This window comes from Bos grunniens, chromosome 21 (assembly GCF_055505025.1).
Source record: "Bos grunniens cultivar Pamir isolate PY7600 chromosome 21, Bosgru_T2T1.0, whole genome shotgun sequence".
In the NCBI taxonomy this organism is placed as follows: domain Eukaryota; kingdom Metazoa; phylum Chordata; class Mammalia; order Artiodactyla; family Bovidae; genus Bos; species Bos grunniens.
In genome coordinates this window covers 12,257,095-12,282,753 of record NC_141185.1, presented here as the reverse complement: position 1 = coordinate 12,282,753, position 25,659 = coordinate 12,257,095, and the positions used below count along the sequence as shown (strand labels likewise).

Here is a 25,659-nt window from a genome sequence, read left to right as displayed (position 1 = left end):
AAATCTGCTTATTGATTATCCCTGGAAATAATTTCACATACATAAAATCCCTCAACCAGAAACCTCAAATTATTAGTCCAATTGGTACTTCTTGTAAAATGAATCAATATTGCTTGTATAGACCAGATAGCTATGAGTTGAAAGACCATTTTCAGTGATCAGAGGAAACTTCACGGTCTCTTCTGTGTGTGCTACTTCTGTGTCTAAGGTGAGACTAGTGTTTGAGTGTCCTATTTATTATTAAAAAGGGACCACTGACCTCCTTTTGGGGATTTTTCCAACTCTCACCAAAAAAAAAAAAAGGCTATACGCGCTTATATCTTGAAACCATTGTCAGCTCTCATGGAAAGCACTCCTCCGTTTCTTTGCAGATGCCATGACTGTGGGGCCATTCTTGAAGAGTACGATGAGGAAACCCTGGGGCTGGCCATTGTGGTCCTGTCCACGTTCATCCACTTAAGCCCAGACTTGGCAGCCCCCTTGTTGCTGGACATCATGCAGTCTGTGGGAAGGTGAATGTCAGCTTCTGTTTTGATTGGTAGAAAGGAGCCTTAGTCTATTAACCTTGTCAGTTCAAGGTGAAACATTCTGTAACCTTACAGATGCTTAATATCTGTGGGATCAACTCAGACTAATTTCACAAACCAAAGGGAGCAAATTTTTGGTTGAATTCTACAGCCATGCAGGGTCACAAGTCACAGTATCAGAGTGGAGCCAGAGGAAACTGCACTGAGAAGACTCTACTGGTTCCTTGTTCCCTGTTACTATGTGAGCCAGTGTGTGTCACAGCACTCACAACTGTGAATTCCTCACACTAAACACGTTGTAACTTTTAGATATTATTACCTCTCTCTGTCTGTTTTAAGATGGGTTTTCCAGGCACTTTGTAATCTGGGGGTGGCTCACTTCATTATGCAACTTGGGGCACTGTCCTATGAAGGGATAAATGGAAGTATAGCAGTTTTATACTTCTGACTCGGAAAAAGGAAGGAGGCACACATTTGGGGAATAGAGCCTTCAGCCTGACTGATTAAAACTTAGCTGCTCAGAGAATTTTCATATAAAGAAAATTCCATTTAGTACATAGGACATTAGAAGAAAAGTGTTATATTTCATGGAAGTAGAGTTCAAACTCAGTAACAAAGTGTAGTTCTAGCATACACAATGCACAGGAGAGGACTGTACTAGATTCCACGTGAATGTACTGGGGCTTCCTTGGTAGTTGAGCAGTAAGAACACCTGCTGTAATGCAGGACATGTGGCAGGAGTCAAGGGTTCAATCCCTGGCTTGGAAGATCCTCTGGAAAAGGAAATGGTAACCCACTTCAGTATTCTTGCCTGGAGAATCCCATGGACAGAGAAGCCTTTTGGGCTATAGTCCATGGGGTCAACAGGAGTCAGACATGACTTAGTGCCGAAACAGCAGCAAATGAATATCGTGTGCAGCCTGTGCTAGCAGAGAGCAAGGTCTCTAGGCTGCAGGCATCACACCCGCCTAACTCTTGCCTTTAAGCGCTTTGTGGCTTAGTTGTTGAAGAGGACCGTGATGTGTGGCAAAACTGAGTAGCCATAAAAGATGGGAGATCATTAAGAGCTGTGCTGAGTGTGTGTGCTGAGTGCTATGGGAGTTCAGGATGGAAATGATTTCTTAGGGAAAAGTCTCTATGAAGGAGGTTAGAGAAAAAACTGGATTCTACAGATTCCTGGTATTTTTTTAAATAAAAGCTTTTAAAAATGTCTGGGTCTTTGTTGCTGCATGCAGGCTTTCTCTGGTTGCAGCTTGAGGGCTTCTCATTGTGGTGGCTTCTCTGGTTGCAGAGCACAGACTCTAGGGCAGAGGCTCAGTATTTGTGGGACATGGGTGGAGTTGCCCCACGGCAGGTGGTTGTATTCTAAGACCACGAATCGAACCCATGTCTCCTGCATTGTAAGACAGACTCTCAACTACTGGACCACAAGGGAAACCTCAAATTCCTGGTATTTGATGGAGGAAAGAGAATAAATATTAATGGAGCTAAAATTTAATGTTTCTAATGAAAAAAAAAAAAAAGATGATTTCAAGTTAAACAGGGAAGCGTTAAAATCCCCTTAGATGTGTATATTTTGTGCTGTGCTTAGTCACTCAGTTGTGTCCAACTCTTTGCAACCCCATGGACTATAACCCACCAGGCTCCTCTGCCATGGGGGTTCTCTAGGCAAGAATAGTGGAGTGGGTTGCCATGCCCTCCAGGGGATCTTCCCAGCCAGGAACTGAACCATGAGCCACGAGGGAAGCCCAAGAATACTCAAGTGGGTAGCCTATCCCTTCTCCAGGGGATCTTCCCAACCCAGGAATCAAACCAGAGTCTCCTGCATTGCAGCGGAGTTTTTACTAGCTAAGCTACCAGGGAATACCTTAAGAGTATATAATCAGAGATGGGGTAACTATTCCACCTCTAATACTTAGAAATAGCCAATGTGTGAAGTAAGTGATGAACACAGAGAGATAAGAAAAGATGAATTATTTCATTTAAGCCCTTGACTTTACCTAATCATAATAAACATGGAATAAATGTTATACCAGCTATGAGTAAGACTTGTGAAATTGGAAGTTTTTATTAATGCAAATGCATAATTCCTATTATTAATACTTTTCAGTTTTAGAACAGACAGAATTATTGCTCTGGTCTTCTACTATCTCCTTGAAATAGATGATCTGTTATTATAATAGATACATAGAGGGGTTTTTATTTTGTTTTTGTTTGTTTTAACATAAGAGAGAATAAACTGTGTTCAAGCATTGGCAACTGTTAGGATAGAAACACACAAACTTTGAAGAAAACAGTGCAGATATATTTTGATACTTAAGTGTACAAATGGTGGTCCAGTGGTTAATCATGCACTTCACTGCAAGGGGCATGTCTTCCATCACTGTTTGGGGAACTAAGGTCCCACATGCTTCAGGGCACGGCCAAAAACACCCCAAGCCAAAACAAAAAAAGTAAATCTCTACCTCCTTTGGACAGACAAGCAAGAGACAGAGAGAGCGTTAAAGCAAGCTGCCATGATTCTTAGCAGCTAGAACTACTGATAAAGCAGATTGAGTAGTCACCTGGTTTAGGGGTTCCTCAGTTCAGTTCAGTTCAGTAGCTCAGTCGTGTCCGACTCTTTGCGACCCCATGAATCGCAGCACGCCAGGCCTCCCTGTCCATCACCAACTCCCGGAGTTCACTCAGACTCACATCCTTCGAGTCAGTGATGACATCCAGCCGTCTCATCCTCTGTCGTCCCCTTCTCCTCCTGCCCCCAATCCCTCCCAGCATCAGACTGCTGCTGCTGTTGCTAAGTCACTTCAGTCGTGTCCGACTCTGTGCGACCCCATAGCCAGCAGCCCACAAGGCTCCCCCGTCCCTGGGATTCTCCAGGCAAGAACACTGGAGTGGGTTGCCATTTCCTTCTCCAATGCATGAAACTGAAAAGTGAAACTGAAGTCGCTCAGTCGTGTCTGACTCTTAGCGACCCCATGGACTGCAGTTTACTGAGCTCCTCTGTCCATGGGATTTTCCAGGCAAGAGTACTGAAGTGGGGTGCCATTGCCTTCTCCACATCAGACTAGCATGACTCAATTCCGAATGAGGTAATGTGGATTTATGAACACTTAATTTATTTATTTTAGTCCCACAGGAACTATTTCCAGCATGTTCTAAGAGTGTGTGTATTCAGCACATCCATTTTATTTTATTTTATTTTTAAACTTTACAATATTGTATTGGCACATCCATTTTATCACACAAGACTTTCTATATGATTTCATTTTTTTGCTCTCTACTTAGATCCCTCTTAATTTACTCATCCCTTTTTCTAGATGCAGCCTTCAAGATCACGTTGACTGCACCCTTCTTTACTATTTATTTCATTTGCCAGTGCTTACCTACTCACTGTAGTGTCATTAGTGTGAAAGAGCCAACTGGGAATGGTGTCTGGTGTTACTGGTGCTGGACCCTCTGTTCCTTTCCAAATGCAGTCTGAATGTGATTCATTGTTACGGTGTTAAATAAAATTTTAGCATTATCCATGTTTGTTTCTTCAATATCTTACTGATCAAGACATGTTTTACTAAACCCATCAATTTAGTACACTCTTTTTCTTTCTATACATCTAGAGTATTTCCATTTATATGGAACCATATAATTGGGACTTCCCAGGAGAAGGCAATGGCAACCCACTCCAGTACTCTTGCCTGGAAAATCCCATGGATGGAGGAGCCTGGTGGGCTGCAGTCCATGGGGTCGCTAGGAGTAGGACACGACTGAGTGACTTCACTTTCACTTTTCACTTTCATGCATTGGAGAAGGAAATGGCAACCCACTCCAGTGTTCTTGCCTGGAGAATCCCAGGGATGGGGGAGCCTTGTGGGCTGCCGTCTCTGGGGTCGCACAGAGTCAGACACGACTGAAGCGACTTAGCAGCAGCGCAGCAGGTGGTGCTAGTGGTAAAGAACCCATCTGCTAATACAGGAGACATAAAAGACTCAGGTTTGATCCCTGGGTGGGGAAGATCCCCTGGTGGAGGGCATGGCCACCCACTCCAGTATTCTTGCCTGGAGAATCCCACGGACAGAGGCAGGCTATTTATCTGTAGGGTCACAAAGAGTCGGACACAATTGAAGCAACTTAGCATATTGATTACTTAACCTAAAAAATTTCTCTTCCCAAGATGTCATTTCAACTTAACAGTTAGCTGACAAATTCCTTTATTACACATTTTACTATCTTCTAGAGGTTTTTACAGTTTGTGGCTTATTTGTGATTAGGTTTCAGAAGTTGTATACAAAGCAATGAATTGTTTCAATTAATTCTTATTAGAGAATAGTTGCTTTACAGTGTTGAGTTAGTTTCTGCTCTACAGCCAAGTGAATCAGTTATACAAAGAAATGAATTTTGAGTCGAGTTAAAATGGGGATAGGGCTTCCGTCATAGCCCAGTTGGTAAAGAGTCCACCTGCAAGCAGGAGACCCCAGTTCGATTCGTGGGTCCGGAATATCCACTGCCAAAAGGATAGGTACCCACTCCAGGATTCTTGTGCTTGCCCTGTGGCTCAGCGGGTAAAGAATCCGCCTGCAATGTGGGAGACCTGGGTTCAATCCCTGAGTTGGGAAGATCCCCTGGGGAAGGGAAAGGCTACCCACTCCAGGATTCTTGTGCTTGCCCTGTGGCTCAGCGGGTAAAGAATCTGCCTGCAATGTGGGAGACCTGGGTTCAATCCCTGAGTTGGGAAGATCCCCTGGGGAAGGGAAAGGCTACCCACTCCAGGATTCTTGTGCTTGCCCTGTGGCTCAGCGGGTAAAGAATCTGCCTGCAATGTGGGAGACCTGGGTTCAATCCCTGAGTTGGGAAGATCCCCTGGGGAAGGGAAAGGCTACCCACTCCAGTATTCTGGCCTGGAGAATTCCATGGACTGTATAATCCATGGGGTCCCAAAGAGTGGGACACGACTGAGCAACTTTCACTTTCAGTATAGGGGTGGACTAGGTCAAATACTGTTCTGACATCTGTTAGATTTGGTTGCAAAGAACATGCTTGTAGATTGGCTGGGTGATAGTCAACTAACTCAACTGTATGCCTCACCACGGAAATATCTAATTTGATGTAGAAAGCAGAGTTCAGAAACTGGAGTAAGCTGAACCTGGAGACTGACCCCTGAATGGGTCTTCTGTCCCTGCTCAAGGGAATTGTCAATGGTTTTACATGCCCCCCATCTAAGTGGGAGCTGCAGTGGGGCATACAGTACTCTTGCATTTCATCATGAAAGCATGACACTCATGTGACTCTGTTTACTTTACTCCCTAGATTGGCCTCCAGCATGACTTTTTCTAATCAAGCAGAAAGGTAAGCTCCTTCAGTGAGGCAAAGCTCACTTTCCTTTTGTCCCTGTGCACGTTCATCCATTTCTAAAACACAAGTGTGATTACCATGAGACGAATATTGTTACGTTCGGTTGCAACTCCAGAGAGCACACATTCATTTTGCATTCACACCTTCATTTATTCACTCATTTTAGTCAACAAATACTTTTAAGTCCACTCTGTATCAGGCAGCGTGCTAGATACTTAGGTTTCTACTGGGGGCAAAACTGACATGATTCCTGCCTTTGAGGGGCTTAAAGTCTGTCTGAGAGGCAAACATGAATTAAATATTTGCATGAGTTTGTGATTGTAAGCTGCTAAATGCTATGAACAGAAAGAATATTAAGGCTTGTATGTGCCTGTGTGCGTGCATGCTAAGTTGCTTCAGTCGTGCGTGTCCGACACTTTGCAACCCTATATCCATAAGGTAGCCCACCAGGCTCCTGTGTCCATGGGATTCTCCAGGCGAGAATACTGGAGTAAGTTGCCATGCCCTCCTCCAGGGGATCTTCCCACCCAGGGATCAAACCTGCTTCCTTGATATCACGTCTCCTGAATTGGCAGGCAGGTTCTTTACCACTAAAAGTGAAAGTTGCTCAGTCATGTCCAGCTCTTTGCAACTCCATGGACCATACAGTCCATGGAATTCTTCAGGCCAGAATACTGGAGTCAGTAGCCTATCCCTTCTCCAGCAGATCTTCCTGACCCAGGGATCGAACTGGTGTCTCCTGCATTGCAGGTGGATTCTTTACCGGCTGAGCTACCAGGGGAGCCCAAATTCCTTACCATTAGTGCTACCTATGCTATGCTAAGTCGCTTCAGTCATGTCCGACTCTGCGCGACCCCAGAGACGGCAGCCCACCAGGCTCCCCTGTCCCTGGGATTCTCCAGGCAAGAACACTGGAGTGGGCTGCCATTTCCTTCTCCAATGCATGAAAGTGAAAAGTGAAAGTGAAGTCGCTCAGTCGTGTCCGACTCTTAGCGACCCCAGGGACTGCAGCCCACCAGGCTCCTCCGTCCATGGGATTTTCCAAGCCAGAGTGCTACCTATTCAGCAACTATTTATAGAGTGACTGCTGGCAACTGAGGATACCCTAGTGAACAAAAGAGCAAATCCTGGCTCTCGTGAAACTTAGATTCTAGTTGAGGAGGCAGACAATGAGCTAATTAACAACAACAAAAAACCCCTGATAATTTAATATCATTTAGTACTAAATTCTATGAAAAATAATCAAGAAAGCCCAGGAGATAGAGAGGGGTGGAGGTGGTATTTTAGCTATAGTAGCTTTTCTGAGCAAATGATATTTAAACAAAACATAAGATAGTAGGAGAGTGCTCCACACAGCAATTTATCAAAAAAATGTTCCTGGTGGAGGAAGCAGCACATGCATATGCCCACATATCCCAAGGGCTTCCCAGGTAGCTCAGTGGTAAAGAATTCTCCTGCCAATGCAGGCTGTTCAGGGGACGCATTTTTGATCCCTGGTTTGGGAAGATTCCCTGGAATAGGAAATGGCAACCCCACTCTAGTATTCTTGCCCAGAGAATCCCATGGACAGAGGAACCTGACAGGCTACAGTCCATGGGGTCGCAAAGAGCTGGACACGACTCAGCGACTGAACAACAGCAAAACTTCCAGGTTCTTGGTCTTTTTCACTGATCCGTACATTACACCGTCACCACGCTGTGCTGGTCACTGTAGCTGTAGAGTAAGTCGTGAAGTCAGATGGTGTGAATCTTCCAACTTTGGTCGTCCTTTTCAAGATTAGTTTGGATATTCTAGATTCTTTATGTTTCCATATAAATTTTAGAATAAGCTTTTCAATCCAGGGAGAAAAAGCCTGCTAGGACTGTCTTCAAACTATAAGTCAATCTGAGGATAAATGCCCCTATAAAAATATTATCTTTTAATTCATAAACATAGTATATACTTTCATTTCATTTAGTCTTTGTTTCTGTCAGCAGTGTTTTGTGGCTTTCACTGTAGAGATCTTGCATAACTTCTGTTAAATTTACTACCAGGAATATTTTTTTTAAAGCCAGTGTAAACAGAATTTAAAAAGTTTTCTTATTTTCTTACTTTCTGCTGCTGATATACAAATATACTATTTTTTTTAACATTGTACTGTAATAAACTAAATTCACTTAGTTGTAATAGCTGCTTTTTAGATTCCTTGAAATGTAAACATACTTGTATGTAAAAAATCATGTCATCTGTAAATAGCGACAGTTTTACCCCTTTCTGATTTTTTATACCTTTTTTTGTTATCCTATTGCAATGACTAGGACCTCCAGTACAATAATAAAGATGTGATTGAGCATCCTTGCCTTGTTCCTAATCTGACAAGAAAAACATTTGTTATCTCACAATTAATTGTGTTTACTATAGGTTTTCATAAGTGCTCTTACCCAGACAGGATGATTCCTCCTATTTCTAGTTATTTCTAGTTTTTTTCTGAGAATTTTTTTTATCATGAATTTATGTTGAATTTTGCCAAAGGCACTTAAATAATGGTATGTGTTTTGCACTTTTTTCTTTAAGATATTAAATTCCATTAACTGAGTTTTGAATATCAAGTCATTCTTACATTCTTGGGGTAAATTATTTGGTCATGGTCAATCGTTCTTCTTATGCATGTACAGTTGGATTCAATGTCCATGAAGACTATTGGTTTGTCCTTTTTCTTTTTATTTCTTTTATGTTCCTTCTTGGTTTTCGTTCTGTTTTATTTTGTTTTGTTTGTAATGCTTTATGTGATTTTAGCTTTAGGGCTTTGCTAGCCTCATAAAATAAACTGGGAAGGGTTCCTTCCTCTAATTTTTGAAAGAGTTTGTGAAAACTTGGTGTCATTTCTTCCTGAAGAATGTTTCTGACCTACAAGTTTGAACCAGCATATCAGGGTAGACAGGCAGAAAGAACAATTTAAGTAAGAGGGACTTTTTATGAGTTATCTGTCTGGGCTCTTTGATTTCCTCTTTCTTCCTTTCAGCCACTCAGCCAGAATCACCTCTGGAAATGTCCTTTCTGATACTTTGTGAGATTTTTAATGTTTTAATCTCATTTATTTATTTATTTTTGGTCACACCATACAGCATGTGGGGCTTCCCCAGTGGCTCAGATAGTAAAGAATCTGCCTGCAATGCAGGAGACAGGGGTTCGATTCCTGGGTCAGGGAGATCCCTTGGAGAAGGAAATGGCTACCCACTCCAGTATTTTTGCCTGGAGAATCCTATGGATGGAGGAACCTGGTGGACTACAGCCCATGGGATCGCAAAGAGTTGGACATGACCGAGCAATTAACATGTGCAGCATGTGAAATCGGAGTTTCCTGGCCAGGGGTTGAACCCGTGCTCCCTGCAGTGGAAGAGAGGAGTCTTAACTCCTGGACTTTCAGGGAAGTCCCTTTTCTGATACTTTGGTCTAAAGGGAAAGGGCACATAATCATCTCTTGGCTCCCTGTTTTGACATGCAGAGGTGGTGTAGAGGGTAAAGGGGAAAACTGGATATATCAAAGTCCTAACCTTTTTACAAGTATCAGTTCAGAGGCCCCAAGAAAATGTGCCTGCTCTTCCAATAGGAATGAACATCTCTCTCCCTGCATTCTTCCTTGGAGGTGCTCACTCTCACAGCCAATGCCACTTTATGGGAGAATCTTACTGATAATCCTCATCCTGAATTCTAGTCCTGTCTCTGCGACCCTCTGGACTTGTAACCTTTGTTGTTGTTGTTTAGCCACCAAGTCATGTCCAGTTCTTTGTGACCCCATGGACTCCAGGCTCCTCTGTCCTCCACTCTCTCCTGGAGTTTGCTCAAATTGGTGTCCACTGAGTCAGTGATGCTAGCTAACCATCTCATCCTCTGCCACCCTTCCATCTTTTGCCTTCCATCTTTTCCAGCATCAGGGTCTTTGCAGGTCACCTTTTCTCTCTGGACCTGGGAACCCGCATCCAGCCATTCCAGCGGGGTGGCTGGAATTAGTCCGAGACCAACTCTGGCATTACCTGGTTCCTTCTTTCTAAAAGCTTATTGTTAATAGTGATTCCATGTGACTAGAATATTTCATTTCATTAATGCAAGTGACAATGAGTTATTCCATAAGAGGACGGTTGCGCATGTGAATAAATACGTAAATAAGTATCTGAACTCATGCTCGATGCTCCAAGATTCCTTGTTCTTTTCTCTCTCTGCTCAACCTCAGCATGATGGTCCCTGGCAATGCAGCTGGGGTGGCCAAGCAGTTCCTGCGCTGTATCTTCCATCAGCTGGCTCCCAATGGCATCTTCCCACAGCTGTTCCAGAGCACCATCAAAGGTAATTCATCCACGGGGGAGGCTGACACCACAGACATGGCTAGTTGCTGAAACGTGAACACTGCTAAATCTGACCATTGACTTTCCAGATGGGACTTTTTTACGGACCTTGGCCACATCTCTGATGGACTTCAACGAGCTGAGCTCTATTGCTGCTCTCAGCCAGCTCTTGGAGGTAGGTTTGCCTTGTCGACACTCTAAGCCCTTGTTGAAATCGCTTCTGAGAAAGAAATTCAAAGTCATTTAATTTAAATATTAAAAATTTAAATGTTAAATTAGATGCTGAATAATTTAATATGTAAAAGCTTAAAAGATAAAAATGACCAATGTATAGAAAGTCAGTTGGACACTGCTGTTTAGTGTGGATGTACTTAAAGCTTCTGGACCCCTCCACTAAGGGGTGGATGCCAGCCTCTGAGCACTCACTTTCAGCTTCCAAAATGTGTGGTGGATAAAGCCATGTGCACTACATTATGTGACTTTAGATTCATATTTCAGCTTCACAGCTTTGTTTATCTCAGGATCTGGGTTCAAAGTCTGCCTATTTTCTGTATCTCAAGACTTGAAGTCAGTTCTCACCTCCACAGCTTATTCATTGTATCACGTAACTTGGAGTCTGTCTCTCTTCCTCCACTTATTAACTCTTTTAGTTAACTTGGATGGTTGGCGGCTTGCCTTGGGGACTTTGCTGTTCCTATAATGTGTGTGTTACTTACTCAGTCATGTCCGACTCTTTGTGACCCCATGGACTATAGCTCTCCAAGCTCCTCTGTCCTGGGAACTTTCCAGGCAAGGATACTGGAGTGGGTTGCCATTCCCTTCTCCAGGGGATTTTCCCAACCCTGGGATTGAATCTGGGTCTCCTGCATTGCAGGCAGATTCTTTACTGTCTGAGCCACCAGGGAAGTTTTTTAAGAAAATGGGTAAGTTTCCTGAAATTCAAATTTGGAGTAAGAGGAACAGCCATGGAGAGTTTGTGTGTGTGTTAATTACTGCTGGTAGAGATACTAGCAAGCATCATTCACTCTGTCTTCTGAACACCTGACCATGCCAATTGTAGATCCTGGGAAGATATTTCCAGTTTCCTGCTCATGTTTTACCTTTCCTCACTGAGTCAAAAATCACAATTACCCCTACCCCCAAGTTTCTGTAGATTAGTCCATTTTTCTCTGTACTCCTGCCGGGTACAAAGCTTACACACAACACGTTTTTAACGTGAGTATATGATTTTTTAAAAACTGATCTTCCCCAAACAGCTGTCTGAATTCCCACACCATTTCAGCAGTTGATTGCCTATGCTTTTGTGTTTTTAGGGTCTAAATAACAAAAAGAATTTACCAGCAGGGGGTGCTATGATACGCTGTTTGGAAAACATTGCCACCTTCATGGAAGCTCTGCCCATGGATGCTCCCAGTAGCCTCTGGACCACGATCAGCAATCAGTTTCAGACATTTTTTGCCAAGCTGCCTTGTGTTTTACCTCTGAAGGTAAGCTGAACCCTGGATTTCATTTCAAATCACTTCCTTACTGTTTGCAGGCCACCTGGCCTAGGCAGATTTAATGTTTTGTAAAGGGCTAGAAGGAATCTTTGTTAGCCACAGAGTAGAAAGTGTTATTGAGATTTTCTCTCCAAATGTTGCAGTATTGACAGTAATATTCAGTCATTCTGACTTAGTGATTTCATGTTTCCAGTTGATGAAAAAATAAAAAGTTCAGGAAGACATTAGTAGATTGTGTTTATCTAGAAAACGTTCTCAAATGGATATTAAATAAATTTGTAAGTAAATAGTTTCATAAGAAAGGAGACCAGACATATAATGTCAAGCTTCAATTTTAGAGAATTGTCTAAAATTTTGTGTTTGTGAATAAAGTACTTGCAAGACCAAGATGATATTTCTGTTTGACGGCTTTATGCTCGTCCCCACCCTCACTCCCTACCCAGGGCCATGCCACCCTCCAAGAATACCACACAATTATCTAGCCGGAAATCTGGTAGCCTAAGGAACATTTTCAACATGAGCCCATTCAATGGAAACACAGAATTGTATACTGTTAAAACTGGAAGAGACCTATAAACACCATCCTGTTTAATACTCCCATTTTCCAGACGGAGAACTGCGAATTCAGAGAGATAGAGGCAGTGGAAAGATCAGAACTCAAGTCTCTGACTAGTGTCCTCTCCACTAGTGGGATCTTGGAGTCACTCTCAGACAAGAGTGATTTGAAGGCATTCAGGTCTCCATCGCAGGGAGAAAAGAGGCGGCTGGTGGTGACCACTGTTGTGTCTTTGAACCTCATGGGTTCCACAAGCTTTTTGTGCTTTATCCAGATCACAGAATGAAAATACTCAACTCACAACAAAATAAATCACTTGTTGATCTGCCAAGTGAAGTTACATGTTGGCGGCACCACTTTTGAAATGAGTATTACATACATGTAACATTTTTTTTTTTTTAAATCCAACCATCTCTGATAATACATTTTTCTTAACTGGCAGATTTGGAAAATATGACCTTCAATAATGTCTGTAGGGATGATAATTCAGGGACCCTTAGCTTGGTGTGTTCTGCTTTCTGAGTCTGAAATTACTGTGAAAAGCAGGATTACTGAGATCTTTAGCATCTCTCGTGTTCTCTGATCCTCGTCTATCCAGAATCTGAAGTAGTTGAATAAATCCAGGCAAAGGATGTTTATAGCTACTGTACAGATACACTTAGGAATACAAGTGTATGCATTTTAACAAGACCACATGGATCCTCTCTAGGACTAGAGAGCCAGTCAGGGCCATTCATTGCTTAAGAGCCGCACACTAGTGGAGAAGGGGTGAGGGGCGGGCATGGCAAATTTGTAAGCCTAATTTATAGCAGTCAGCCCTGTCCAAAAGGACCCTGACTACAAGGTAAACGAGTAGAGTGGAGTGAGATGAGAAGGAGAATTGAGATTCTTGAGAACTAGAAAGCACATCCTTTCTAACGGGATCAGCTGCTACTGGGTTCCGATCAGTTATTATTTGAGAATGCCTTCCTTGTGTTGCTCATCTGCCCACGTTTTCCAGGATATTTCCTGACTTCCTTCATAGGTCACGATGGGGACCTGATGAGCAGCTGGTTTTCAGCCCCTGGTCTAAAGTAATGTAAATGTCACATCAACTCCTATGGGTACTGAGAAGATTAAATAGAGCAATGGTTTTCTTAGAAGGTTCTTGTGAAAGGCTTTCAGAATTTATCTAAAAACTCACTCTGCTGGATTCTATCTGGGCACTTCCTCTGACCATCCTGTTTTGTATTTAATTTCTGGGGAAAAGATTAAGCCATTGAGAGACTTTCTGTAGTTTGTTCTCATCAATTTAGAGAAGTGGATTTCAAACTTCAGTGTGTATCATGGTCCCTGACAGACTTGCTAAAGTCTAATTCCTGGGCCTTATTCTGAGAACTTTCAGTTCAGTAGGGTTGTGACCTGAGCATTTGCATTCCAACTGGTTTCCAGGTAATACAGATGCTGCTAGTCCACACATCTCATTTGAAGAACCACTGACTTTGTTTATACTATCTTAAAGAGGTTAATATTCTACACAACTGCAGAGATCTGCTGTTGCAATATCATTAACCATGTTAAATAATATCATTGCTTATTCTTGCTGTAACATTTTCCCCCTAATCCAAAAACATATTATTTAAAAAGTACATTTTGATGTGAAATCATGCCAAAATACAATGCTACTTGATTTGTGAGGCATGGTTTTCCTTTGTAGAAATTTTACTGCTTTCCCCCAGGCTTTTGTTATGTCTTTTACTATCAGAGAAAGGACAGATTAAACATTCTTTATTTGGATTAATAACTCTAATGATTTTAAATTGATCTAAATAGGTTTTTTATTTCAACATGGCCTTTCACAAATTACTTCTTTAGAACTGGGCACATTTAATATCAATTAATATTATTTAATTGTTTAACTGTTTAATGAATGGCTTAATTAAATTTTTTAAAGCTAAGAATTCTTTTTTTTTCCAAACATGAATGTATGACATGGAAACCTGTAAGAAGGCAGATATATTTCAGATGTTTTTCCTAACATAAATTTGCTTGGAGAAAATATATGAAGCAGAAGATGTATTAAGAAGAGTACTGACTTTTGTTTTTTTGTATCGGTTCACAGTGTTCTTTAGACTCCAGTTTGAGAATTATGATTTGCCTCTTGAAGATACCCTCTACCAATGCCACAAGGGTATGTATGTTTCAGAAAAACATAGCTAGTTGGTTATGCAGTTATTTTTTTAATTGCTTTCTATTGGAGTATAGTTGCTTTACAAGATTGTGTTCGTTTCTGCTACACAGCAAAGTGAATCAGCTATGCGTATACGTATATCCCCTCTTTTCTGGATTTCCTTTCCAATTAGGTCACCATAGCGCATTGAGTCCTGGAGAAGGAAATGGCAGCCCACTCCAGTATTCTTGCCTGAAGAATCCTGTGGATGGAGGAGCCTGGTGGGCTGCTGTCCATAGGGCTGTACAGAGTCGGACACGACTGAGACGACTTAGCATGCATGCATGCATTGGAGAAGGAAATGGCAACCCACTCCAGTATTCTTGCCTGGAGAATCCCAGGGACGGAGGAGCCTGGTGGGCTGCCGCCTATGGGGTCGCACAGAGTCAGACACGACTGAAGCGACTTAGCAGCAGCAGCAGCACATTGAGTCCAGTTCCCTGAGCTATGCAGTAGGTTCTCATTAGTTATCTATTTTATACATAGTATCAAAGGTATCAATATCCCAATCTCCCAATTCATCCCCACTCTCCATTCCCCCTTGGTATTCAGTTGTTTTTTAACCCCACAACCACAGGCATGTAATGATACTGAAGAGATAGTTATCACATACTAAATGCTTCACTTTCAACCTTTTGAAAGTGCCTAATATGAAAAAACTCGAATAGATCACAATATCATCGGTTCTCTTAGTCCTGGGCCACGTCCGGCAGTTCATCCCCAGTACCATGATCTAGATGATCCTTCCAAACACAGATCTCTTTGCATGGGTTCCTTGCTTAAAATCCTTGATAGCTTCTCCCTTCTTTTACGATAATGTCCTGATTCCTTAATGGAGCATGCAAAAAGGCACTTCATTAACTTGCAAGCCCACCTTTCCAGTTTAGTCTTTGGCTAAAGGAGATCAGTCCTGGGTGTTCATTGGAAGGACTGATGTTGAAGCTGAAACTCCAATACTTTGGCCACCTAATGCAAAGAGCTGATTCATTTGAAAAGACCCTGATGCTGGGAAAGATTGAGGGCAGGAGGAGAAGGGGATGACAGAGGATGAGACGGTTGGATAGCATCACCGACTCAATGGACATGGGTTTGGGTGAACTCCAGGAGTTGGTGATGGACAGGGAAGCCTGGCGTGCTGTGGTTCATAGGGTTGCAGAGAGTCGGACACGACTGAGTGACGGAACTGAACTAAACTGAACTTGTCCCATCTGCGTGCTCCCTGTGTACTTTCAGAAGCACTATTATCATCACCATCAAAACAACAACTACTGTTGGTTGAGCACTGACCATATGGCAGACATTGTGCTAATTGCTATACATTTACCATCTTATTTAATTTCATACTTCCTTGCCTTTGCTTAGGCTATTTCCTTTGCCTGAAATGCTTTATACCCTTATTGGAGACTAAACTCCTTCTCATTCTTCAAGATGAGAATTTGAATTCCATTCCAATTTTAAAATGGAAAGCTCAGGGCTTCACTTATAGCTCAGTTGGTAAAGAATCCACCTACAATGCAGGAGATCCTGGGGTGGGAAGATCTGCTAAAGAAGGAATAGGCAACCCACTCCAGTATTCGTGGGCTTCCCTTGTGGTTCAGCTGGTAAAGAATCTGCGTGCAATGCAGGAGACCTGAGTTTGATCCCTGAGTTAGGAAGATCCCCTGGAGAAGGGAAAGGCTACCCACTCCAGTTGGCCTGGAGAATTCCATGGAGTATACAGTCCATGGGGTTGCAAAAAGTTGGACACAACTGAGCAACTTTTGCTTTCACCAGTTTTAAAAAGGCTCACATTCCCTATAGCAGCTTTGTTAGATCCACACTCTGTCAGATCCACAGTACCTGATAGAGCTCTCTGTATTAGCAGCTATCCTGTCGTCTCCTCGGTGAACCTGTGAGCTTTACAAAGTCCAGCACTATGTCTTTTTCACTTTTGTATTCCTGACTACATTTCCAGGCTGCGTTATACGCAGTAATGCAATAGTTTGTATTGCAATGGATCGTAGTTACTAGAAGTACCAAGTAGTTACTGCTGCTGCTGCTGCTGCTGCTAAGTCACTTCAGTCGTGTCCGACTCTGTGCGACCCCATAGATGGCAGCCCACCAGGCTCCCCCATCCCTGGGATTCTCCAGGCAAGAACACTGGAGTGGGTTGCCATTTCCTTCTCCAATACATGAAAAGGAAAAGGGAAAGTGAAGTCGCTCAGTTGTGTCCGACTCTTAGCAGCCCCATGGACTGCAGCCTACCAGACTCCTCCGTCCATGGGATTTTCCAGGCAAGAGTACTGGAGTGGGTTGCCAGTGTGTACCAAGAAGACATATCCCTTGTAACTTTTTACCTTGACTTTGCTTGCATAGACTCATGGAAAACTGCAAAGATATTATTTAGTCTAGTCTGTTCATATAGAGATAAGGAAATAGGATCAGAGAAATGAAGTGTCTTGACCAAGGTCACATAGCTGGTTAATGGACAATTTGAGACTTGAATCTAGGTTCTTGATTTCAAGTTTTTTTGTCTGTAGTACTGTACTGCCCCATTACCATGCTGCTTTACTAGATAAAAGAGCAAGTTTCTATATAGGTTCAATCCAGGTTTCTTCTTTTGTTTTAACCAGTAAGGATGAATTATGTATCAACACAGACATATTTCTCTCCCCAGTCATCCATTATTAGTGTTTCAAGGCAACAACATTTATACAGAGCAAAGAATACTGAATCAATAGTACTATTTTAAAGAGTGTCTTTAAGATTTTCTGTATGGAACGTACTACATGGTTCCTTTGGGTAATATAGATAGCCAACATAATTCCTATCCTCAGGGGCAGCTAATATGTGATGAATTCATTTTTGTATCCATAAGGGAAAGGGCCCCAAAATGCACAAAATCTTTGATATGGTCATTCTTTTCCTCAGAATCTATTTTAAAGAAGCAAATGCAAATTTCATGCAAAATTGTATTTATTGAGATCTTTTTATATAATAAAATCTGACTTGTGGCCATTAAGATGGATCTATATGAAGAATTAAATAACATTGGAAATTTCAGATATTACTATCTTAACAAAATGTATTATTATGTCTGTGCAAGATTTCAACTGAGTAAACTGGTGTGTAAAGAAGAAGAGAAATATATCAAAATGTTATGATGGGAATATGGAGGACTTATTTCCTTATCTTTACTTTTCTACAAATCCCCCTTTTACACACTGAACATGTGTTACTTTTATAATCCAAACAGTTAGGACCATAGAGGTTGAGAATTAGCAGAAATCGCAGCATGAAGTCCTTTGGAGTCCAGTTAAAATCCTGTCTTCCCTATAGAGCAGTTCTCTCTCTGGAAGATTGCCCCCGAATTTGAGTTTGAATTCCATTCAATAGCTGTATGGCCTTAGGCAAGTTACTTGCCTACTTAACTGTCTCAGCAGCAGAATGGGGATATTAAAGCTTCAGAGATGTGCTGATCACAACTAACAGTGATGAGAGGCTTACTGTTGCCACGTGCTTTACATGCATCATCTTCTTTAATTCTCACAGAAATACTGAGATGGAGGTCATTGTTATCCTCATTTTACATGGGAGAAAATAAAGTCTAGAGATGTTAAATCACATGTTCAAAGTCACAGAGAGCTAAAGTTTGCTCTCTGTGTAAAATTCTAGAGTGTGTGTCATTAATTATTATAATATATTGTCTCCCCAGGATTTTTTATAAGAATTTTATAAATGATGAGATAAATGATATAAAAGCATCTAACTCTGCCTGATACTTAGTAGGTACTCAGGAAATGTTTCCAAATGACTTAAGAAAGCATATTGATCTATAACTGACTCTTTATGTGTCAGATTCAGAAGGGAAAGTAAAAAATGACAATGCTTTCCTCATAAACATTGGTAGGAATCTGGGTCCTGATGAGTTTTATTAAGCTAATAGCCCTTTGGTACTTACGTGCAAGGGTGGTTTTTGCTGCTTAACTGAGATGACAGATTTCTAGAGGAGTTAGGTCTGATAAGCTAGGGCTTCCCTGACAACTCAGATGGTAGAGAATCTGCCAACAGAGCTGAAGACCGTGGTTCAATCCCTGGGTCAGGAAGAAGCCCTGGAGAAGGGAATGGCTACCCACTCCAGTATTCTTGCCTGGAGAATCCCATGAACAGAGGAGCCTGGCAGGCTACAATCCATGGGGTCACAAAGAGTTGGACATGACTGAGCAACTTTCATTTCACTTTGCTTAGGTCTAATTAACTCATAAATGCCTAAAGATTCAGAGAAATAGAATGAGAGATCCTCACACAGACATCAGAGTCTTGATTGCTTGGGGGTGGGTATGAGGATAAGATTAGTGTTAGGTTGGTTTATAAGTGATGCCACTTGGAAAGATGGATTTTTTTGAGCAATAAAATGATTAAATGATGTTCTTTGAGCTACTGATTGAAGATTCAGTTCTTGTTAGACCAACCAGTTTGCTATAGTAGCCACCTGGCAACAGATTTTAAATTAAAGAATGATCCCCATTACTTAAAGTGTCATTAGACTTTAATTACTTTTTTTTTTTTTCCATAAAAGAAGCAGCAATAGATTTTTTTGGCCCTAATCTCATTGCAGAGTTTGTTGGAACCATTTTCAAAACTGCTCAGTTTTGTGATTCAGAATGCCGTCTTCACGTTGGCCTACCTGGTGGAGGTGTGCGGCTTGTGTTACCGAGCTTTCACTAAGGTAAGGTTGCATGTTTGTGTGTGTCGTGGGAAACTGAAAACTAGTAGAAACATATTCTTTCTAATCAGTATCAAATCCCTCTTAGGTGAGTTGCCTCAATATAGCTTAAAATGAATAATTCTACTGAGGTCTGATAAAAATCATTAGAAGCAAACACTTTATACATACAAATATATAACCTATATGTTAAACATGCAAATTTGGAGAACTGAGGGTCAGATGGCTTACAGGAGAAGAGGTATTTTGAATGAAATGAAGTAATGGTCTAAATGACCTCTGATGTCTTTTTCAAGTTCACCATTCCATGATTAGTGGGCAAGTCATCAGCACATATCAGTTTTATACCCAAAGTAGAAAACTATCAGCTTGTTATTTGTAAAAGCCAGTCGAGAGCTCCTTAATTCTCATCATTTGTCTGTCTCCCCAGTTCTGGGTTCTTGGTCTCTGAGATTGTAATCTTGTCTTTTGTCATCTTGCTTTGATAATGGTTTCTCTATTGCATTATCCTTGGTATCCCCTGCCCCACTACTGAGGAAGTGGAAAAGTACTGCTTGCCCAATGCATATAGCAGCCTTGCTGGTGCTGGAAAAGCAGAGGGCAGGGCAAAGAGAGCGTGTCTGTCCTTAGAACAAAGTGTCAATTTTACTTCTCTGACTTCCAAATTATCCAACTTTATTTTCAGTGGGGTTTCTGTGTCTGCTGTTTCCTCTTAAACATTCAGAATACTCCTTTATTCATGTTGTCCACTTCTACAGGCCCTTTATTTTCTCATAAAAATCTAATTGTATATCAAGATTTCATTCTATTTAAAATACTCGTCTCCTTTCTTACCATCGTGTGTCCATTCCGCCATGTTAAGTGTTTTGTGATAATCTTCTGTTTAATCTTTCTGACTATAAACTATTTATTACTCTGCCTGGAGCAATATGTTTTCTAACTACCGAAATAATCAGGATTTTTTTCTTCTTTCAAATTCTCCCAGAAAAATAGCTTCTTTTTATTTTTTTTTCACTTAAGAAAATAGATCTGTAAGACAGCACCAAATACAGTGAAAAGATATTCTATATTTAGAAGTCACTTTATTTCTTAATTTTCTTTATGTTTGATTTGTTTAAATTACATATAGATATTTAGAGAAAGAACTGTAATGAGTTTGTACTTTCTGTGTTGTGTACTATAAGTACTGATTACAGCAGACCTTCCACTATTTTGAATTCAAGATATTCTTGGTTTTGAATATTCATTTTGCATTTTATCCCCTCAAAATCTGTCATAACTTCAGTGGCTAGTCATCTATCCTTCCTTATTCTGCAACTCAAATGACTGTTAGTTATAGAGCTTTCATCTAGGGTGTTCCCACCTTCTTCATAGATAATGAGAAGCTATAAGAAATAGTTAAAGAAATAGCAGTATCTAATTGAGTCTTTTCCCTTATTTAATCAAAAGAAAAGGGATGGAAAGGTAAGCACTTTGGAGACTTTTCTATTAAGCATTCAGGCAGTCTTAATAACTTGACAGCTGTCCCACCTAAAATTCTGGAAGTGCTGGATGAAATGTAATAAACATTATTTTAAATATATAGCTAATTTTATCAGCATGAAAGGGGCAAAAATGAAGAGGGAATTGAGAACCAGGATGATAAGTACATAAACTGATATTGTAGTAGTCCTGGGTTGGGGAAATTGACAGTCTTGGTAAACTTGGTGGCTTGAGTCTTTTGTTTTTAATTGAAGTATAGTTGATGTTGGGCTTCCCTGGTGACTCAGTGGTAAATAATCTGCCTGTCAATGCAAGAGACTTGGGTTTGATCCCTGGGTCAGGAAGATCCCCTGGAGAAGAAAACAGCAAACCACTCCAGTATTCTTGCCTGAGAAATCCCATGGACAGAGGAGCCTGGCAGGCTGCAGTCCATGGGATTGCAAAGAGTTGGGTATAACTTGGCAACTAAACAATAGCGTAGTTGATATACAATATTATATGAATTACAAGTATATGGAGAAGGCAATGGCACCCCACTCCAGTACTCTTGCCTGGAAAATCCCATGGACGGAAGAGCCTGGTGGGCTGCAGTCCATGGGGTCGCTAAGAGTCGGACACGACTGAGTGACTTCACTTTCACTTTTCACTTTCATGCATTGGAGAAGCAAATGGCAACCCACTCCAGTGTTCTTGCCTGGAGAATCCCAGGGATGGGGGAGCCTGGTGGGCTGCCGTCTTGGGGTTGCACAGAGTCGGACACAACTGAAGTGACTTAGCAGCAGCAATATAGTGATTTATAATTTATAAGGGTCATATTCCATATATATAGTTATTATTTTAAAAATTGGCTATATTCCCTGTGTTGTACAATATGTCCCTTTAGCTTATTTTGCACTTAATAGCTTGTACCTCTTAGTTCCCTGCCCTCTTCCCTCTCTCCATTGGTAACCATTGGTTTGTTCTCTATATATGTGAATCTGTTTCTTTTTTATTATATTCTTTAGTGGCTTGAATTTTAAAGCCCACACAGAGAAAGTAAATTGCATCTTGGGGCTATCCTAGGTTGGGAGTTAGAGCTGAGTTGTCCTCAGCAGAAAGTCAAAACCCATGAAAGGTTATATGTTTGATAAAAGACATATATCTTTTGGAAAGAATGTATTCTTATATGGAGGTGATGAAGAATGGGATCTGTCTGAGCCTGAGAACTGAAACATCTATAGTTTCCTTTGAGAATGAGTAAACATGAGCCTATTTTTGAATATGTTTAGAGTTTGAATTTGTAATACCTACATGTCCTATGAACTCCTAAACTGGAAAGTCAAATTAATTGGTGCTGGGCACATAATAGCATTGGAGTGTCTGGCAGAAGCAGCTCAGAATCAATCCTCAAACCTCTCTGGAGGGATGTGCCTTCAACCTAGGCCCAATAGGATTCTTATAATTAAAATCCTGATGAACATGAGATCACAATCTAAAATTACAAAATACATGAAGAAATAATTCACAATGAGATACTTTAGTATAGTTAATAAAAAGCAAGATTATTCCCCTTAAGAACTACCATATTAGAACTATATAATAAAGAAAATAAAAACATATGCTTTTTTTTTCCTAATGAGAAAATATTTATTATCTTCTTTTTAAAAATATTTTCTCATTAGGAAAATAAAAGCTATCTGGTTCTTTATTCTTTAGTAATTATATATTTTCCCATGTTTGCAATTCATCCTTTATATGCTTCTCATTCAGCATATGTTTTAATTGGCTATACTTCATCACTTTTTTAGACAAGGAAGCTAAACCTTAAAAAGGAAACGTAACTTTCCCTCATAAACATGGGTAGTAAAGTGATGGAGTTACTTTTCAAACCCAGTCAGTGGGTCTTTTTTCTAAAACTTCTTATTTTGTATTGAGGTATAGCCAGTTAACAACGTTGTAAGTTTCAGGTTAGCAGCAAAGGGATTCAGCCATACCTATACATGTATCCATTCTCCCCCAAGCTCTCCTCCCATCCTAACACTGAGCAGAGTTCCTGTGCTATACAGCAGGTCCTTGCTGGTTACTCGTTCAGAATATGCAGCGTGTACATGTCCATCCCGAACCCTAACTATCCTTCCCCCAGCAACTGTAAATTTGTTCTCTAAGTCTGTGAGTCTGTTTCTGTTTTGTAAGAACCAGATAGACTGGAACAAAGTAAAAATTCTAGAAATGAAATAGTCGTTGACATTAAAAAACAAAAACAAAAGAAAAAAAAAGCCTCAGTGGACAGTCAGAGAGCAAATTAGACTTAACCAAAAAGGGATTTGGTGGAATGGAAAATAGATCTGAAGAAATTATATAGCATGCAGCAAAGAGAGATCTGGAGAAGGGAATGGCAACCCACTCCAGTACTCTTGCCTGGAGAATCTCCAGGGACAGTGGAGCCTGGTGGGCTACAGTCCATGGGGTTGCAAAGACTGGGACATGACTGTGCAACTAACACTTTTGGCTTCACAAGTGGTTCAGACAGTCAGGAATCTGCCTGCAAGGCAGGAGACCTAGGTTCCATCCCTGGGTCGGGAAGATCCCCTGAAGAAGGGAATGGCAACCCACTCCAGTATTCTTGCTTGGAGAATCCCTTGACAGGCTACAGTCCATGGAGTCACAAAGTTGGACACAACTGAGCTACTAATACTTATCTATACTTTTATATCAAGAGAGATAGAGAGCTGAAGAATATAAAGGGACAATCTAGTTCGTACATTTGAAATCTTGGAAAATAAGGAAAACTTTCTAGAAAATTGTAATATATAACAATAAAAAAAAAGATAGCTAGACTTACATAACGGAAAATTTGCTTTGGTGGTTGAAAACCATTCCATTAAAAAAATATATTTGTTTATGTATTTGGTTGTGCTGGGTCTTAGCTGGGGCACATGGGATTTTTAGTTGTGGCATATGGGATCTAGTTCCCTGACCAGGGATCAAACCCAGCTCCCCTGTACTGGAACACAGTGTCTTAACCACTGGATCACCAGGGAAGTCCCAAGCCATTCCAATTTTAAAGACAACTTCTGTTAAACATTTGAGATTGAGCTCTACTTTATGCAAACTAATACGGAGAATAGGAAAAGGGGAACAATTCCCAACATATTTTATGAGGCCAGTAGAACCTCAGTACCAATCAGACAAGGGCAATAGGAGAAAGGAAAATTATAGGTCAGTTATACTTCAAAGATGCAAAAATTCTCAATGAATAATCCCAAGTTAATGCATTAAAAATAAAGCCTCACATTCAGCCACAAAAAAGAATGAAATTTTGCCATTTGCAGCAACATGGATGGGCTTGGAGGGCATTATGTTAAGTAAAGAAAGTCAGACAGAGAAAGACAAATACTGTACAGTATCACTTATATGTGGAATCTAAAAATATAACAAAAAAGAAGTAGACTCACAGATACAGAGAACAAACTAGGGTTATAGTTGGGAGAAGAAAGTGAGGAGAGACTACATAGTGGTAGGGGATTAAAAAGACAAACTATTACGTATAAAATAAACTATAAGGATATATTATTGCACAACATGGGGAATATGTGTAATATTTTATGATAACTATAAATGGAGTGAAAATGTTAATTGCTCAGTCGTATCCAACTCTTTGCGACCCCATGGACTGTAGACCACCCACCAGGCATCTCCATCCGTGGAATTCTCCAGGCAAGAATACTGGAGTGGGTAGCCATTCCCTTCTCCAAGGGATCTTCCCGACCCAGGGATCAAACCCCTGCCTCCTGCATTGCAGGTGGATTCTTTACTGTGTGAGCCACCAGGGAAGCCCATAAATGGAAATGGCTACCCACTCCAGTATTCTTACCTGGAGGATTCCATGGACAGAGGAGCCTGGTGGGCTATAGTCCATAGGATTGCAAAGAGTCAGATACGACTGAAGTGACTTAGAAGCAGCAGCAGGAGATAGAAAAGAAGCATTCTATATAATTCAGCATCCTTTTATGATAAATCTTGTCAAACTAGGAGCAGAAGGGAACTTCCTTAACTTATAATGGGTGTCTGCCAGAAACCTCTAGGAAATATTATACTTATGGTAAAATGCCAACAATAGTCCCTTTAAAGTCACAAGTAAGACAAGAATGACCATTATCATGGCTTCTCTTTGTTATGGTACTGGAGGCCCTTCAGTAAGACAGGAAGAATAAATCAACGTATAAGGATTAGGAAGAAAAAGGTTCTAACTTTTCATAGACGATGTGATTACAAATGAACTGAAGAGAGCTTATCTATAGACACCTTTTTATAACTTTTATAAGAGAGTTCAGCAAGGATGCTGGATACAAATGAATACTCAGAAATCATCTACCTTTAATATTCAGCTATCAATACAAATGATTATGATATACTTTAAAATATCATTTATTGTGGCAACAAAGATCAAATCTAACCAAAATATGCAAGAACTTTTTGGAGGTAACCAGAACATTTTATTAGCACTAGATAAATGGAAACAGATCTCATGTTCATGAATGAGGACCCAGCATAAGAAAGACTACTAATTCTCACAAAATAACCTATAAATTTAGTGTAATTCCAATAAAAATCCTTGACTTTCCCTCCTGTTCAGGAGGGACTAGATAATTTGAATCTATCCTCCCACTTAATTTTAAAAGTTTCTTTAAAATATTTTCTGAAAACTTTTAAAAATCATCAAAATACTAGCCAGACATAGAAGAATTACTAAGCTAAGGTCTGAGAGAACACAGAAATGTGGAGATGTAAGCCTGGCACTGAAGACCTTTTTTGCCCTGGGAGTGTTTGGCTATCTGAAGGATGTGACAATTCTGAAAGATCCAGGAGGCAAGGAGAAGAAAGTCAGAATCTAGGAACTTCCAAGATTGGGGACTCTGTCTGATTCTGCACTGCCCTTACCTTCTCATCAGGACCACAAAACAAAGACAATCTAGAAGTAAGCTTGTCCTCACATGGACATAGATCCATGTCAAGACCTTTGGTGGCCCAAGA

The 25,659-nt window shown here is 40.8% G+C and overlaps 1 protein-coding gene across 7 annotated transcripts in view; it reads left to right on the top strand.

The window, feature by feature from the left end:
* The window catches only part of UNC79 (unc-79 subunit of NALCN channel complex), a 277,121-nt gene that overhangs the window by 213,677 nt on the left and 37,785 nt on the right, over positions 1-25,659 (top strand). For all 7 annotated transcript variants that reach the window (XM_086363153.1, XM_086363156.1, XM_086363150.1 and 4 more), the window contains 7 exons: positions 372-512; positions 5,829-5,867; positions 10,084-10,196; positions 10,285-10,370; positions 11,509-11,682; positions 14,352-14,420; positions 19,057-19,167. In XM_086363153.1, the coding sequence (XP_086219279.1) occupies positions 372-512; positions 5,829-5,867; positions 10,084-10,196; positions 10,285-10,370; positions 11,509-11,682; positions 14,352-14,420; positions 19,057-19,167 (733 nt within the window). The remainder of the gene's footprint in view (positions 1-371; positions 513-5,828; positions 5,868-10,083; positions 10,197-10,284; positions 10,371-11,508; positions 11,683-14,351; positions 14,421-19,056; positions 19,168-25,659) is intronic.